The sequence below is a fragment of the Erythranthe guttata genome, chromosome 8 (assembly GCF_056151865.1).
Source record: "Erythranthe guttata isolate IM_541 chromosome 8, IM_541, whole genome shotgun sequence".
Taxonomy (NCBI): domain Eukaryota; kingdom Viridiplantae; phylum Streptophyta; class Magnoliopsida; order Lamiales; family Phrymaceae; genus Erythranthe; species Erythranthe guttata.
Genome location: NC_142540.1, coordinates 827795 through 846035, shown reverse-complemented (window position 1 = coordinate 846035; position 18241 = coordinate 827795). Strand labels below are relative to the sequence as shown.

The window sequence follows — 18241 nt, the reverse complement described above, 5'->3', positions numbered from 1 at the left end:
TTCCTTGACCTATCATCAATTAAAGTCAAGAAGTATCTGCCACCTCCCATGGTCTCAGTTCTTGCAGGACCCCACATATCTGAGTGTATATAGCTCAGATTGTCATGAGTTGAGTGTTGAGATTTCCCAAATTTTACTCTCTTGGCTTTTCCAAGAACACAGTTCTCACAGAACTTTAGTTCTTCAATGTCATTAGCTTCAAGAAGTTTCTGTTTCACCAGTTCTTGGAGTCCTCTTTCACTCATGTGTGCCAGCCTTCTGTGCCATAGTGAGGTTTTGTCTTGTACAACTACATTTGCTGTTTCAACAGCTGTGGTTCCATCTAATATGTAAATACCATTTCTCAGCAAGCCCTTCATGACCACTAGAGCACCCTTCAATATCCTCATGATACCATTTTTTGCTCTCATCTCATATCCTGCTTGATCAAGCATACCAATTGAGATGAGATTCCTCTTAAGAGCAGGAACATATCTCATTCCATTTACTTGTTTCTCCTGTCCAGAGGCTAGTTTCAGATTAACAGCCCCAATCCCAAGAATTTTGCATGCTTTATCATCTCCCAAAAGCACCATACATTTTTCAGATTCCTTGAGTTCTTGAAACCACTCCCTGTTAGGGGTCATATGGAATGAACATCCAGAGTCCAACACCCACTCTCCAGCAGAATTGAGGTGTGATGCTACCAGTGCCTCAGGTGAATCAGAGTATGATGCAAACAACACCTCAGCAGAGTCATATCCATCTGATACAATGGATGCATCTCCTTTATCACCTTGGTTTGAATCACTCTTATACTTCTGAGTTCTCTCAGGGCAGAATCTTCTAATATGCCCTTCCTTCTTGCACTTATGACATCTTCTGGTGTCCTTTCCATGTGGTCTTGACTTAGATCTGGACTTTCCTCTATTCTTCTTAAACTCCTTCTTGTCAGGCCTTCCTCTTACATTAAGTCCTTCACCACTTCCATTAGAGCTTGATTCATTTTTCTTCTGAAGCTCTTTTGAATTTAGCACAGATTTTACCTCTGTCATTGTAAGGGTATCTTTTCCATAAAGCATAGTATCTACAATGTGCTCATAATCCTTTGGAAGTGAGCTTAATAGGATAATAGCCTGATCCTCCTCTTCAATTTTGACTCCAACAGCATGCAGGTTTAGGATAATCCTATTATACTCATCTAGGTGTTTTCTGACTTCCTGCCCTGACTCCATTTGAAGAGTATAGAGTTTCTTCTTCAGATACAATCTGTTAGCTAGTGATTTCTTCATGTATATAGACTCAAGTTTTTCCCATATAGCTAGAGCAGTTGTTTCTTCAGAGACTTCACGAAGTACTTCATCACCTAGACTTAAAATCAGTGCACTATGTGCTTTAGACTGTATCTCTGGCACTGACTTCTTATCATCTAAATCAGACAATAATTTTGCATCTAGGGCAGCAGAAAGTCCTTGATGAACCAATAATGCTTTCATCTTAATTCTCCAGAGAGTAAAATCATTATCACCATTGAATTTTTCAAATTCAAACTTAGAATTACTCATCTCTAGTAGATCTAAGTCAGGAGTGTACCTCTTCCAATTTTCAGCTGCTGATCTGGTTTTGTGTTGATTGGATTTAACCAGCTTCACTTCGATCCACGTTCACCGCACCACTTGTTATGATTTTATGAAGCTTTGATTCAGTTGTTTAGAATTAAACACACACACATCAAGCACACACTCATGCAGCTTTCAACACAGTAAAGAAGAACAAGAGAATTTACGAGGTTCAATCTCAATGTGAGATCTACATCCCCGGGAGCAATACAAGCTCCAATTCACTATATAACACGATCAATACAGATACAAATCAAGAGATGATAATCTCAGCTATGAACAAGCATGAGATCTGCCAGAAACCCTAAAACCCCTCCCACAAGTGTTTCTCTCTCTCTCACAATGTGTATCCCCTGTATTGCATCACTCCTTACTTCTGCTGCCTCTGCTCTATATATATATAGAACTTACTCTCCAAGTAACTCACCAGAGCCGTCCATTTCATCCACCAATCAAATCAGCTCAAGTGTAAAGAACTACACTGCTGACTAGGATAGATGAGTAAGCAAAAGCAACTTAAACTCTCACGTGCTTCTCACGTGACATTACATAGTGAATATCAGGTGTGTATAAAACCAGATGTATTAACCATTCATTAACAGCATACTTAGGTGGTTTCTGCAAAAACTTTTAGACACAACTTCTAAGTTTTTCTCATAGCTCATAATTCGGTTTTAGATGCTTGCAGAATCAGTGTTTACTTTAACTACTCTTAAAACAAATTTACGACGGATGTACGCGATACCAATGACGTAATTAGTGAGTTGGCATTATAAATTAGTTGGTGAATAGAAATAGTCAATACATCGTATGACCAATTGCTCGATCAACGCAAGAATTTTACGATATATCGATGTACTTGCACACGCACGAAAATGATATTGATAACGTAATTAGTGAGTTGGCATCATAAGTTAGTTGACGTGTTTTGCGAGTAATGCACACTTAGGTGGTTGTCTGCAAAAACTAATTAGTGAGTTGGCATTATACGTTAATCGACGTGTTTTGCGAATAATGAATACTTAGGTGGTTGTCTGCAAAACACTTTTAGAAACAGCTTCTAAGCTTTTCTCATAGCTTATAATCCAGTTCTAAATGCTTGCAAAATCAGCGTTTGCTTTCACTTGTCTTAGAAACAAATTTACGACGGACGCACACGATGCCCGATGACGTAATTAGTGAGTTGGCATTATAAATTAGTTGGTGTAATTAAGGAACACATGCATTTTACGAGTAATGCATACTTAGCCACGCGATCAGCATGAGTAGCCACAAGCATCACTCACTCCGATCCCACTCGGCAATCAATTTTGAATGGAATATACACTCGGCACATTATTTATGCAATAAAATCTACTGCATATATATATATATATATATATATATATATATATATATATATATATATATATATATATATATATATATATATATATATATATATATGTATAGAGTTATTTAGTTATTTTCTTTTTTTAAATCATGATTTACCAATCATAGCTGATCTATGTTGAATAATAAATACATAAATTATATATGGAAAAGAAAACCCTTTAAAATTGAATTTGATTGCACCAAATCCCTAATTATATATGATACTCCTTTTATTACCAATAGTTACCAAACGTACAAGAAAAACTCATCAACAATTGGTTAATTTCATTCCATATATATATAGTGAGCAAGCTAATATTACGTAATTAAAAAATAAAAAAATAATAATATTTATGACGTGTCATAGTGACGCATGTCAACATTATGACGGTGTCTGTGCATCCTCATCAACTTATATAAGTGTGCCGATCCGATTTTTATTTTAGTGTAACGATAGAAAATTAAATAAATATATATATGAAAAAAATAAGAAAATTCATATATTATTTTCTTGCATGTAAAACAGTGTCTATATCTTGGCCACCTTGCAGCTGTCAGCTTATAAGCCCAATAGAAGTGTCTTTTTTTAAATCTTGATTTTTTTTTTAATTAATTAAAAAAAATGAAAGGGATTTATTTATTTAGTGTGTGTCGAGTGTTCCATTAATTCTCCAAAAAAGCAAAAAAAAATTATATATATATTGTTGGGATTAAAACGGAAATTAAATTGCAGTGGTGGACAAAAGGAAGTGTGTTGCCATTGTTTTCTTTTTAATTTCTTGTGTTTTTTTTTTTTTTTTTGTCTTCCGGAAATTTAATTTATATGATCCCACATCGCTATAAAAACCTAACTATGAATTAGGAATATATTCTTCTTTTAATTCGTCATTCAATTTTGGCCACATCGATCGAACCCTTGTTTTTTATTTTTATTTTTTATTGTAATTTTAATTTTCTGTCAATCGATGGGACTCAATAAACCATGTTTTCTTCTAACAGGTAATTACGAGAATATTTAATTTCTATTTTGAATTTCTTCCGTGATTTTGTACTGTAAAAAAAAAAAATCATGATTTTTTTTTTTGGTTTTATTGGCTAACAGTTATAGCTGGGATGGAGAGATTTGCATTCAAAGGGGTGGCGTCAAATTTGGTGACGTATTTAACGGACGTTATGTACATGAGCAATTCGTCGGCGGCGAAATTCGTGAATACCTGGGTTGGATTCACGTCGATGTTGCCGTTGATAGTAGCGACGTTAGCCGACTCTTACTGGGACCGTTACACCACTATTCTCGCCTCTTCTGTGCTCTACGCTGCGGTTCGTTACTTTAACAACTAGTCACGCTATTTTCATTTCGCATTTATTATCTTTCTTTTATTTTCTTTTCTCTCTCTAGTTTTCATTTAAATTCAAGAAAAAAACATGTTTTGAGTGGAAATCTACATGCAGAACAATATTATCATGGGAAATGGATCCCATGTCACTATCCCACTTATATGTACCTTGTATATATGAATGTAATATTATGATGTTGACATATTATTTTTTTTACATTTTACTATGTACTAATTTAATCATAACTATTTAATTGATTCATGGTTTCAATTAAAATTGTTGTGGATCAATTAATTAGGGGCTGTTAGCATTGACATCGACGGCGGTGAAATGGCCATGGAATCCGACGGCCAAAAAACATTCGATTTTGTCTCTATCGTGGTCGTTATATATGATTTCACTCGGACAAGGGGGCTATAACCCCTCCTTACAAGCCTTTGGTGCCGACCAGCTCGAAAACGAAGAAGAATTGCCTCGTACTACTACTACTAATAATAATAATAATACGGAAGAACCGAAAAAAGACAAGAAAAGCTTGTTTTTCCAATGGTGGTACTTTGGGATATGTTGCGGTAGCCTCATGGGTGTTTCGGTCATGTCGTATATACAAGACACTTTTGGTTGGGGACTCGGATTCGCTATTCCCACGTTTTCCATGATTGCGTCGATTCTAATGTTTTTGTGTGGAAACCGGTTTTATAAGCACAAGCATAAAAGGAACGAAGATGGCAATTTTTTCGAGGATATTGTCCGGTCAATCAAATCGACCGTTTCTAAATTGGTCAACGGTCGGAATAATGGCATTGAGTACACGAAGGTTGAATTAGAGTAAGTCTTTCCTTTTCTTTTTTTTCTCGATATTGCATTGTTTCGATTCAATTATTTTTATGAGTTTATTGCATTCAGTACCCATGTGTTATATCGAATTGGAAAAAAAATTCCCCGTGTTGTCCGTATTAGCAAAAAATAAGATGGGGTTTCTTTTATGCAATAAACCGTATTGTGATCTAAAAATAAATTGATATTGATATAATATATTGATTGTGTAGACTTCAGGAGAAAGCCCTATGTAACAATCAAGACGAAGTTATTCAACACGAAGAAGAGAGAGTAAATCCTCTTAGAGATGCGAAGATAATTCTTCGTCTATTGCCCGTTTGGATAATGCTACTAATGTTTGCGGTGATTTTCCAATTGCCGGTGACTTTTTTCACCAAACAAGGCATGGCAATGAAGCGAAACATTGGTAATTTCAAATTCGAAATTCCGCCAGCCGCCCTTCAAAGCTCGATCACCGTCTCGATAATAGTGTTAATGCCTTGGTACGACACGTTCTTCGTACCGTTGGTGCGTATTTTCACGCGCAACGAAAAGGGGATCTCCGTTATGCAGAGGATGGGGATAGGGATGTTTTTGTCCGTAATCGCAATGATAATCGCAGCGATCACGGAGCAGAAACGAATGGAGATTGGTAAAAATAACGGACAAGAATTGTTGAGCATATATTGGTTGCTTCCTCAATATATATTGTTGGGTATTTCGGACATATTTACCGTCGTGGGAATGCAGGAGTATTTTTACTCTGAAGTGCCGGTCCGAATGAGGACAATGGGAATAGCGCTTTATACGAGTATCTTTGGAGTTGGGAGTTTCTTGAGTGCGCTTCTTATTTCCGTGATCGAGTGTTTGACGACTTCTAAAGAAACGCACGACAATTGGTTTTCGGACGATATGAGTAAAGCTCGGTTGGACAAGTACTATTGGTTCTTGGCCTTCACTAGTGCAATAAGCTTGCTTGCTTTTGTTATTTTTTGTAGGTTTTTTAGAGAGAGAAAATAAAACATTATGGTTATAAGTTAATTAATTAGAATTTTTGCTTAGTGTAATTAATCAGTTGCTTCCAACTTTAATTTGATGTGTTCGTTAGTTCAAATGATTGCTCAATGTTCATGCTTATTTGGACCGGAGTACTTGTATTTAGAGTTTAAAGATTTAATTATCTCTTTTAATACAAGTTTGGCTTTTATCATTAATGAATATTATGATTTGATACCTTTTTGTTAGTATTTATGAAGGTAATTCTGAATTTTTCTATTAAAAGGAATGTTTATTATGATTTTTTAAATTTAATATAGTTTAAACAAAATTTAGAAAATAGAGGGAGTATAAATATCGTGATTAATTATTCTTTTGCTTAAAATATCACAAGATATGGATGTAGGGTGCATTTTAAGGGTCCAATTTGCAAATTTCAAAATTTAAGGGTGGAAAACGGCAATCTACGTTATTTTAGGGTGCAAATCGCTATTCACCCGTTATTTTTTCGGTGTGCTGTCGGGTTTCTGTAAAGCCCATTGGGCCTTCAAATATTTTTTTAATTGATCTATATTTTTTTAAGATGGGCTTACGTAAATTCAATACAGTCTTGGATTTTTTTTATTTTTTTTTTATTTTTTTCAACATATACAGTCTTGGTTTATAAACAATATTGTTTATTTTTTGTAATTTATATTATTTTTATAAACAATATTTTGACTTTGATGACGTGTAGCAATAAAAAATAAAGTAGAGCAAAATAGAAATTGTAGTATATTCATGGTTGTATACATAATCCACTATGACTAATGTTTATATAATAAATTTTGACAATATAAAGCATTATGGTTAAATTAAATATAAATAAATGTAGGACGTCACACAATCTCACTTATATTATTTTTAAAAACCAAACAGCCCACCAAAATAATTGGAGTTGGGGGTTTTATCTTTTAGAGTATACAACTCTCACATGTATGTTTAAAATTGGTTTAATTCCACTTTGCACCCTCAAAATATACCATTTTAACATTTGCACCCTCAAAACAAATTAATAGCACTTTGCACCCTCGAAACACAGTATATCATGCATAATGCACCCCACGTGAGTTTTTAAAGCTAATAAATACTCTCCTGGCATTTAAAAATTATAATTTTTTATCACAAAAAAATATTTTATAAATCCTTCAGCTATTTCGTTATCAAGTTATCTAAAAATCATATTTTCTTCCAAATATTTCCACCAATTAAAATAAAAGATCTATCAATCGAATAATTTAGTGATAAAAATTTAGGTTATTTTATTTTGTAAGATTTGTTTTTCAATTATCTAGTGTGATTTTTATTTTTTCGCACTCTGTGCGCTCGAAATTAGGTGGAGGTTGCAGAAATAACAATTCAATTTGTCATTTTGCACCCCGAAGAAAAAACCAATAAAAAAATGAATTATCCTTTATTATTTAATTAAGGGTGCATATGAATGATTTATTGTCTTTTGAGGATGTGAAGTGTTACGTTATTATTAGTTTTCAACGGTGCAAAGTGCCAAAAAACTCAATTTTAAGGGTGCAAAGTGGGATTAAGCCTTTAAAATTCGATTCATTTATTAAAAAATAAATTGAATATTTTTGTAACATTTTTTATTTATTTTTTCCGGTAGACATTTCATAACAAAATTCATTATTTTTTTACTTAAAAATTATACGCTTAACTGATTACCATTATAAAACTAGGATGATTGGATTCAAAATAAATGTGCACAAATGAGTAATATCATTAAATTCAAAATAAGTAGTCGTAATAGAATCCGATTTTCTTCTCTAATCATCCTTATGATTCCAAACGTGACATATTTAGATTATAGAAACAAGTGTGATTTTATGTTATCGTGTTACATTTACTTTTATTAATTCTATATGAATGTTTCAGACTTTCAGTCCTGATTTTGGTCAACTACCTCGATTAATCAGTCAACCAAGCAGACTTGATATGGTTAACATTTAACAATATCATCCAAATCTCATTTTAATCTGATTTTGATTTTGTTCACTTTACATTTCAAGCAGATTTTACATAATTATATATACATATTATGAATACATACAAGTGTAATATTTGAATATATACATCTATAAAGTTGTTCAAGAATTACATAATTTTTCGTAGTCTGCCGTAACAAATAGTGATTAATTTTACTAATTAGGAGGATGTATACGAGAACGATTTCGACGGTTGTTTTAATTTTTTTGATAAGTGGTTTCAATTATCAAGTGAAAGGAGACGATGATTATGCGGGGTTGTCGTTTGGATTTTATAACAAAACGTGCCCACAACTCGAGAAAATCGTCGAAGATGCAATATCTTCGATGTCGAAACAAGACCCTCGAACACCTGCTGCACTGTTGAGGCTCTTGTTTAATGATTGTAAAGTTAAGGTAATCAAAGAATAAACCGTGTTTTTTTGTTTGGCCGATTCGAAGTAAAATATAATATAAGAAGTCGTTGTCATTCTCTAATTTGCTCGATAAATGTTTATTTTTTATAGGGTTGTGATGCTTCAATCCTTCTGGATGTTTACGAGAGAAGCAAATCGGAGATGGGGTCATTTAGTAATTTCGGAATCAAGAAAAGGGAGTTGATAGGGCAAATAAAATCGATGGTGGATAAAATTTGTCCGAACCAAGTTTCGTGTGCAGATATTTTAGTGCTGGCAGCTCGAGAAGCTGTGGCGGTTTCTCAAGGGCCGAAAATCCGGGTCCCACTTGGTCGCCGAGATTCATCCGTTGCGTACACTAATTACGATGCAGATTTTGACCTCCCTCCGGTCGATACGTTCATCAGAAAATCGTTGGGGTTTTTAGAAAACTTGAATGTGGGATTGACTATCGAAGAACAAATTGCACTCTTAGGTAATTAATTATTTGTATTGCTTGAATTAGAAGTTTAATTAATCGTTTAAAAAAAATGTATCTAATTTCTTTTATTTTTTAATTTTTTTTGGCTTGTAGGTGCTCATACTCTTGGAACTTCTCATTGTGCTACTATACAATATCGTTTCGACGCTCCGTGGATTATAAATACGGACAAAGAATTCTATAAGAAATTGCAAAAGATTTGTCCGAAAGGAGCAGCATCTAATTTTAATACATCGTTACCTAACGATCGCACACCGTACGTATTCGACGCAGATATATATGTGGAATCATTACGTGGGAGGGGGCTATTAGTGACCGATGTAGATCTATCGGATGATGCTCTCACCGCTGAGATCGCCCCGAAATTTATTTTCGACAAAGATTATTTTTTCAAGACATTTTCATCTGCTTTTGTTAAACTTTCAACCGCAGACGTTTTAACGGGAAACGATGGCGAAATCCGAAGACAGTGTGATAAGTTGAATGGAGTTTAAATATCGATATAGATATTCTCAAAAAAAAAAAAATCATTTTCTTTATTTATGTGGTCTTTTGCATTTTAAATAATAATAATAAAAATTAATAAGAGCATTGCTGCAACATAGCTGAGTATATTATTGAATTCAAAATAAGTAGTCATAACTGTCGAGAGCATTGAGTACACGAAGGTTGAATTAGAGTAAGTCTTTCCTTTTCTTTTTTTCTCGATATTGCATTGTTTCGATTCAGTTATTTTTATGAGTTTATTGCATTCAGTACCCATGTGTTATATCGAATTGGAAAAAAAATTCCCCGTGTTGTCCGTATTAGCAAAAAATAAGATGGAGTTTTTTTTATGCAATAAACCGTATTGTGATCTAAAAATAAATTGATATTGATATAATATATTGATTGTGTAGACTTCAGGAGAAAGCCCTATGTAACAATCAAGACGAAGTTATTCAACACGAAGAAGAGAGAGTAAATCCTCTTAGAGATGCGAAGATAATTCTTCGTCTATTGCCCGTTTGGATAATGCTACTAATGTTTGCGGTGATTTTCCAATTGCCGGTGACTTTTTTCACCAAACAAGGCATGGCAATGAAGCGAAACATTGGTAATTTCAAATTCGAAATTCCGCCAGCCGCCCTTCAAAGCTCGATCACCGTCTCGATAATAGTGTTAATGCCTTGGTACGACACGTTCTTCGTACCGTTGGTGCGTATTTTCACGCGCAACGAAAAGGGGATCTCCGTTATGCAGAGGATGGGGATAGGGATGTTTTTGTCCGTAATCGCAATGATAATCGCAGCGATCACGGAGCAGAAACGAATGGAGATTGGTAAAAATAACGGACAAGAATTGTTGAGCATATATTGGTTGCTTCCTCAATATATATTGTTGGGTATTTCGGACATATTTACCGTCGTGGGAATGCAGGAGTATTTTTACTCCGAAGTGCCGGTCCGTATGAGGACAATGGGAATTGCGCTTTATACGAGTATCTTTGGAGTTGGGAGTTTCTTGAGCGCGCTTCTTATTTCCGTGATCGAGTGTTTGACGACTTCTAAAGAAACGTACGACAATTGGTTTTCGGACGATATGAGTAAAGCTCGGTTGGACAAGTACTATTGGTTCTTGGCCTTCACTAGTGCAATAAGCTTGCTTGCTTTTGTTATTTTTTGTAGGTTTTTTAGAGAGAGAAAATAAAACATTATGGTTAGTTAATTAATTAGAAGCCTTGGTTAGTGTAAATAATCAGTTGCTTCCAACTTTAATTTGATGTGTTGGTTAGTTCAAATGATTGTTCAATGTTCATGCTTATTTGGACCGGGTTACATATTACTTGTTTTTAGAGTTTCAAGATTTAATTCTCTCTTTTAATACAAGTTTGGCTTTTTATCATTAATGTGAATATAAAATATGATTTGAGACCTTTTTGTTAATATTTATGAAGGTAATTCTGAATTTTTCTATTGAAAGGAATGTTGTTTATTATGATTTTTTTAATTTAATATAGTTTTGATGTGGTACAATTCCACGTCACGTTTTGCAATTCTTCTCTCGCACTTCTTGATTCGTCGCGTGGGCACTACCTGAATCACAAAAAGTCGTTAGGGCGCCGGGATTGGTCCCGACGAAAACCCTCCAACGCTCAAGTCAGCTTTGTATGATAGTAGTATTCAGAGAATTCAAGAGACCCTCCAACACTTAAGTCAGCTTTGTATGATAGAAATATTCAGAGAATTCAAGAGACTGCTCGGGAAATATGAATTGAGTCCCTTTAATTGTGAGATTTCCGGGTATTTATATGGAGATATATATTCTCATGGCTAAGCCACTTAATATGGGTCAACTTGGGCCTAACTGTTTAGATCATGCCAGTTTCGGCCTTAGCCGCTTGGGCTTGTACTATTATCTTTAGTCGATTTGAGTTTGGTTTGTGTACCTCTATGGGCTTGTAGATATGGGCCCATCAAGTTTAAACAAAATTTAGAAAATGGAGGGAGTATATATATATATATCGTGATAAGTTAATCTTTTGCTTATAATATCACAAGATATGGATGTAAAGTGCATTTTAAGTGTCCAATTTGCAAATTTCAAAATTGAAGGGTGGAGAATGGCAATCTACGTTATTTTAGGGTGCAAATCGCAATTCAACCGTTATTTTTTCGGTGTGCTGTTGGGTTACTGTAAAGCCCATTGGGCTTTAAAACGTGCTTATAGAATATCATAACTCTCACATGTATGTTTAAAATTGGTTTAATTCCATTTTGCACCCTCGAAATATACCATTAATATTTCGCACCCTCAAAACAAATTAATAGCACTTTGCACCCTCGAAACACAGCACATCATGCATAATGCACTCCACATGAGTTTTTAAAGCTGATAAATACTTTACTGGCATTTAAAATTTATATTTTTTATCACAAAAATGTATTTTATAAATCCTTCAGCTATTTCGTTTTATCTGAAAATCATATTTTCTTCAAAATACTTTACAAAAAAAGATCTATCAATCGAATAATTTAGTGATAAAAGTTTATTTGATTTTATTTTGTAAGATTTGTTTTTCAATTATCTAGTGTGATTTTTATTTTTCTATGTGCGCTCGAAATTAGGTGGAGGTTGCAGAAGATAACAATTCAATTTGTCATTTTGCACCCAGAAGAAAAAACCAATAAAAAATGAATTATCCTTTATTATATCATTAAAGGTGCATTATGAATGATTTATTATGATTTGAGCATGTGAAGTGTTATTATTGGTTTTCAAGGGTGCAAAGTGCATGCAAAGTGGGATTAAGCCTTTAAAATTCGTCACAAAAAATAAATTGAATATTTTTGTAGCATTTTTTATTTATTTTTTCCGGTAGACATTCATAACAAAATTCATTATTTTTTTACTTAAATTATACGCTTAACTGATTACCATTATAAAACTAGGATGATTGTGTTGAATGACAATCTCAATCAAAAGCTTAAGCTATTAGTAAAATGTACAATTTAATATTAATATCTTCAATACGCCCCCTCAAGTGCAGACGAATTACATTTGAAGCCTTGCACTTGGAATATGGGTGGCTGTGGGATTCCCTTTGATTTCGCCTGGCTCTGATACCATGTTGAATGAACATCTCAACTAAAAGCTTAAGCTATTAGTGAAATGTACCATTTAATATTAATATCTCCAATAGATTGATTCAAAATAAATGTACACAAATGAGTAATATCGTTAAATTCAAAATAAATAGTCATAATAGAATCCGATTTTCTTCTCTAATCATCCTTATGATTCCAAACGTGACATATTTAGATTATAGAAACAAGTGTGATTTTATGTTATCGTGTTACATTTACTTTTATTAATTCTATATGAATGTTTCAGACTTTCAGTCCTGATTTTGGTCAACTACCTCGATTAATCAGTCAACCAAGCAGACTTGATATGGTTAACATTTAACAATATCATCCAAATCTCATTTTAATCTGATTTTGATTTTGTTCACTTTACATTTCAAGCAGATTTTACATAATTATATATACATATTATGAATACATACAAGTGTAATATTTGAATATATACATCTATAAAGTTGTTCAAGAATTACATAATTTTTCGTAGTCTGCCGTAGCAAATAGTGATTAATTTTACTAATTAGGAGGATGTATACGAGAACGATTTCGACGGTTGTTTTAATTTTTTTGATAAGTGGTTTCAATTATCAAGTGAAAGGAGACGATGATTATGCGGGATTGTCGTTTGGATTTTATAACAGAACGTGCCCACAACTCGAGAAAATCGTCGAAGATGCAATATCTTCGATGTCGAAACAAGACCCTCGAACACCTGCTGCATTATTGAGGCTCTTGTTTAATGACTGTAAAGTTATGGTAATCAACGAATAAACCGTGTTTTTTTTTTTGGCCGATTCGAAGTAAAATATAATATAAGAAGTCATTGTCATTCTCTAAGTTTGCTCGATAAATGTTATTTTTTATAGGGTTGTGATGCTTCGATCCTTCTGGATGTTTACGAGAGAAGCAAATCGGAAATGGGGTCATTTAGTAATTTCGGAATCAAGAAAAGGGAGTTGATAGGGCAAATAAAATCGATGGTGGATAAAGTTTGTCCGAACCAAGTTTCGTGTGCAGATATTTTAGTGCTGGCAGCTCGAGAAGCTGTGGCGGTTTCTCAAGGGCCGAAAATTCGGGTCCCACTTGGTCGCCGAGATTCATCCGTTGCGTACACTAATTACGATGCAGATTTTAACCTCCCTCCGGCCGATACGTTCATCAGAAAATCGTTGGGGTTTTTAGAAAACTTGAATGTGGGATTGACCATCGAAGAACAAATTGCACTCTTAGGTAATTAATTATTTATATTGCTTGAATTAGAAGTTTAATTAATCGTTTAAAAAAATGTATCTAATTTCTTTTAAATTTTTTTTTTTTTGGCTTGTAGGTGCTCATACTCTTGGAACTTCTCATTGTGCCACTATACAATATCGTTTCGACGCTCCGTGGATTATAAATACGGACAAAGAATTCTATGAGAAATTGCAAAAGATTTGTCCGAAAGGAGCAGCATCTAATTTTAATACATCGTTACCTAACGATCGCACACCGTACGTATTCGACGCAGATATATATGTGGAATCATTACGTGGGAGGGCGCTATTAGTGACCGATGTAGATCTATCGGATGATGCTCTCACTGCTGAAATCGCCCCGAAATTTATTTTCAACAAAGATTTGTTTTTCAAGACATTTTCATCTGCATTTGTTAAACTTTCAACCGCAGACGTTTTAACGGGAAACGATGGCGAAATCCGAAGACAGTGTGATAAGTTGAATGGAATTTAAATATCGATATAGATATTCTAAAAAAAAATCATTTTCTTTATTTGTGCGGCCTTTTGCATTTTAAATAATAATAATAAATAAAACTTACTCATGTTTCTCTGTGTAATCTATTTTGAAGCACACTGCACCCATTGGCACCCATTGGCGTTTTACTAATTGACCAAAGGGTAAAAGGACAAAAAAGCCCGGGAGTTTTTTTGCTATTAGAAAAATAATATTTTTAACAAATAAAATAGAACATAAAATATATGTTAATATAATAATAATTAAAAAAGAAGATAAAAGATAGAAGGAAAACGAAAAAAGAAAATTTAAACAAATATATTTATTAAATGCAATAAATATATGTTAATAATTAAAAAAAAAATACAAAAATAAAACATATCTTAAATATAATAATAGTTATATAAAATAAAATAAAAACTCTTCATCTTCTTCCCTGCGACCGCCGGCGTCCTCCACCCGCACCCCCCTTTCTCCATCCCCTACCCACCCCAACCTACTCACAACTCAATTCATCCACCATTCAACCCAAGTCGAAGCGTTCCACCGCTGTTCATCACCCCAACGCCACCACATCTTCATATCTTCTTTCAATTGAGGCATTCCGCGGCGGAGGTGTGCGGCTGGTGGTCGATGAGATCGAACGGAGAAAATGAGTTTTCTTCATCTTCGTGCGGCGGCTGCAATGGCGGTCATCCTCCATGATTGATCAAAATCCACAGAGAATTGAGAATTGAAGATGAAGACGATTTGTTCTGAGGATGCTAGATGCTTTGACTTTGTTTACACAGGGAGATATGGGTCAGTTTTTTTTTCCACAAGGGGTATTTGCCAATTCACGATTTCGCATGGGTGGTATTTGTAATTACCTCTTTGAAATAATTTATAATACTGCTACACTAATTTTGGGCTGAATTAGTGGAATTGATAAGTAACAATACTGATTTTGGGCTGAAAAAATGGAATTGATAAGTAATAACACTGATTTTGGGCTGAAATAATGGAATTGGAATTGATAAATAATAACACTGATTTTGGGCTGAAATAATGGAATTGATAATACATAAATGAACACATACGTATTGAGTGTAGTCGACTATTCTAAGCAATTGAACCAATACAAATTTTCTTATTAAAAAAAAGAAAAAAGAAAAAAGGAAACCAGTACAAATTTCAATGTGAGCCTTAGATAATTAAAAAAAAAAAACTGTTATATATATTGTTTTACATACCCAAAAAAAAAAAAAAAAAAAAAAAATTCATTATGCTACTTTGAGATAGTCCCTCACGCTGAGCTTCTTTGGGCTATCTTTGTAAGAATTTATTAAAAAAATTCCTTTGATCTTCAGTTTGTAAAGCTGGAAATTCCCTGCTGGAGGAAGATCTACAAAAACAAACAAACAAAAAAAAATATTAGTTAAAAGAAAAAAAATAATAATAAATAAATAAATAAATAACTTACTTGAGAAACGGGGGTGGCGATTGAGTAGTGCCGCTCGGGCAAACTCGGCCTCCCTGGACTGGGGGTCGAGTTTGACAAGGTTACCCGACAGGGTAACCTTGGAGCAGAGTGGCTCCTGGGGGTCCAGTCCTGGGCACCCATCCACCGCGTACTGGCTGACTGCCAGTGACGCCCTCGAGTCCGCTGCCGTAAAGTTGGCAGTCGCCTCGTCGAGTGTCGTCAAGTAAAAAAACGGGACTCCTTTCCCTCCGTCACTGTACGAAAGTACATTGCCGAAGGGAGAGTTCCCGTTTAGATAGTCCAAGCTACTGAAAAATCAAAAAAAAATTAATTAATTAATTGTTTATTTAAAAAAAATAAAAAATAAAATAAATAATAATAATAATAATATGGAATTGATACCTGACAATACCCCAAATACCGTCGCTAACTAGCTTCCTAGCGGAAGCGTAGTCCTCGGCAGTGGGGGCGGCGGCGGCGGGGGCGGGTTGGTGTGCCGTAAATAGCATGAATATTGTTATAAAAATAATTACTAGGGCCATTTTTTTTTCTTCTCTCAATCTCTTCTTCCTTTTCTTATTGTTTTCTTCTATCAATCTCTTCTTCCTTTTCTTATTGTTTTCTTCTATCAATCTCTTCTTTTTCTTATTGTTTTCGTTATTCGAAGTTATTCGAAGTTATTCGAAGTTTATATAGCATCGATTAATCTCTATCAACTTCTTAATAATTACGTTTGGTCATCTTTACCTGTCAATTAGTACTTATTTTAGGCCACTGTGATTTATTAATTATAATTTGAATCACTTGAATGTGATTTTTTCCTCCTTTGTATTACACCGGTGAATTATTATTATGATGATTATTATTATTATTATTAACTATTGTACAACAAGACAAATTCCTTTAATAATATTTCCGAATATATATAAATGCTATTTGTGTTTGAATTAACAAGTCTAAAATAACCTATATTTTAACAGCAATAAATACACTTAGGCTACATTAATTTTCGGACCACATAATTCTTAATTGGGCTCGCCATATCCCATGCTAATTGGATATTGGATCCTTTAAAGTTGGGCTCAATCGACCCGTTTTTTTTATTATTATTATTTTAATATCAATCAAGTATGTAATATTTTTTTGATTGTATAAAATCGTAACAATGTACATTAATACCCTTCAATATATACATTAATAGTAAGAATGTACATTAACAGGGATGAATAATTAATTTCGTTCAGAACAATGATGAGGTGAAATAGGTAAGAACTAAGAATAACTAATTTGTGGACACGGTGAATTTGGTTGGTGGTAATAAATTTGATGTGTATAATTAATTTTGTTTAATATGGACAATTATTAGGTGAAATATGTAAGAATAATTGATTTGCTGAAGGAATTGGAATTATATGGGTTAAATATGTATTGTTACTTATATAGGTCAGAGTAATTATATGGGTTAAATAGGTATGAATAATTAATTAATTTCCTTTCATTTGAGCAATAATTTTTACCTTTCTTTAGTTTCTTTAGCTGTATAAATATAATACCACAATTCCCACACAGTATTTGGTTATCTTTTCCTGTCAATTTACTCATTTTAGGCGACTGTGATTTAATTACGTATAAGTTGCGTGTGCATTTTTTTTAATTGTCAATTATTAAAATTAATTATTGAATGTGATCTTTTTGTCCTTTAGCAGCTGGCAGAATAATTTAATTACCATCATTAATTGAATTATGGATGAATAATTATAGGCTGAATGATCATTTTGTTTCTTGTTTTGTTACACAGTGATAGTGAATGCATGCACAGTCACTGAACCTAGTTATAATATAGAAATAATTCTTATAAGAAATTAGTTATTAATCTGATATGGACTGATTTGCGCAGGTCCAAACTCATCAAAAGTCAACCATCTGGGCCCAAACTCATCAAAAGCCCACCATTTACCCCTCTTTCTGGCCCAGCCTACTCTCTCTCCGGGCCAGGCCCAACTCCCATCAGCCCACCAGCCTCTCTCTCTCTCTCTCTCTCTCTCTCTCTCTCTCTCTCTCTCTCTCTCTGGGAACTAATCCTTGTATGACAAAAAAATCTCCATAGAAGCACAAGGTGGGAGGGTAAGATTAGTGACCGGTGTAGGTCTCGGATATGATGCTTTAATTACGTCCGAACATGTCGCACGATCCAAGCAAGATTATCTTTTCTTGGGTTAAATGCACTATGCACCCCTGAAGTATAATATAGTTTATGTAACACTTACCTATCATCATTAATTATTTTCTATTTGAAAATTTAATACACATAATCAACCTAACAATCCCATAATTATTGGATCATACAAAATTGAAAAGTAAGGAAAAAAAAAAAGTAATATATAT

General features: G+C 33.8%; 3 protein-coding genes across 3 annotated transcripts; 2 read left to right on the top strand and 1 right to left on the bottom strand.

The window, feature by feature from the left end:
• Window positions 1-3416: 3416 nt before the first annotated feature.
• LOC105968929 (protein NRT1/ PTR FAMILY 5.9) lies at window positions 3417-6243 on the top strand. The gene is made up of 4 exons (XM_012993631.2): window positions 3417-3971; window positions 4075-4292; window positions 4609-5138; window positions 5360-6243. The coding sequence occupies exons 1-4, from the start codon at window positions 3938-3940 to the stop codon at window positions 6147-6149; spliced, it is 1572 nt and encodes a 523-aa protein (XP_012849085.2). The 5' UTR covers window positions 3417-3937; the 3' UTR covers window positions 6150-6243.
• Window positions 6244-13052: 6809 nt separating this feature from the next.
• Window positions 13053-14436, top strand: LOC105970393 (peroxidase 29). The gene is made up of 3 exons (XM_012995207.2): window positions 13053-13419; window positions 13530-13893; window positions 13991-14436. Exons 1-3 carry the CDS (start codon window positions 13192-13194, stop codon window positions 14389-14391), a joined length of 993 nt encoding a protein of 330 aa, XP_012850661.2. The 5' UTR covers window positions 13053-13191; the 3' UTR covers window positions 14392-14436.
• A 1067-nt stretch (window positions 14437-15503) lies between these two features.
• LOC105970402 (uncharacterized) lies at window positions 15504-16550 on the bottom strand. The gene is made up of 3 exons (XM_012995219.2): window positions 16259-16550; window positions 15857-16164; window positions 15504-15778 (listed from the first exon to the last, which is right to left on the bottom strand). Exons 1-3 carry the CDS (start codon window positions 16396-16398, stop codon window positions 15657-15659), a joined length of 570 nt encoding a protein of 189 aa, XP_012850673.2. The 5' UTR covers window positions 16399-16550; the 3' UTR covers window positions 15504-15656.
• Window positions 16551-18241: the final 1691 nt, after the last annotated feature.

Coding starts and splice junctions, on each gene's coding strand:
- LOC105968929 (XM_012993631.2), top strand. CDS start 3,938: ATGGGACTCAATAAACCATGTTTTCTTCTAACAG. Junction 4,293..4,608: donor CTTCTGTGCTCTACGCTGCG/GTTCGTTACTTT, acceptor TCAATTAATTAG/GGGCTGTTAGCATTGACATC. Junction 5,139..5,359: donor TACACGAAGGTTGAATTAGA/GTAAGTCTTTCC, acceptor TTGATTGTGTAG/ACTTCAGGAGAAAGCCCTAT.
- LOC105970393 (XM_012995207.2), top strand. CDS start 13,192: ATGTATACGAGAACGATTTCGACGGTTGTTTTAATTTTTTTGATAAGT. Junction 13,420..13,529: donor TTAATGACTGTAAAGTTATG/GTAATCAACGAA, acceptor TATTTTTTATAG/GGTTGTGATGCTTCGATCCT. Junction 13,894..13,990: donor AGAACAAATTGCACTCTTAG/GTAATTAATTAT, acceptor TTTGGCTTGTAG/GTGCTCATACTCTTGGAACT.
- LOC105970402 (XM_012995219.2), bottom strand. CDS start 16,398: ATGGCCCTAGTAATTATTTTTATAACAATATTCATGCTATTTACGGCA. Junction 16,165..16,258: donor GGTATTTGGGGTATTGTCAG/GTATCAATTCCA, acceptor TTGATTTTTCAG/TAGCTTGGACTATCTAAACG. Junction 15,779..15,856: donor TCGCCACCCCCGTTTCTCAA/GTAAGTTATTTA, acceptor TTGTTTTTGTAG/ATCTTCCTCCAGCAGGGAAT.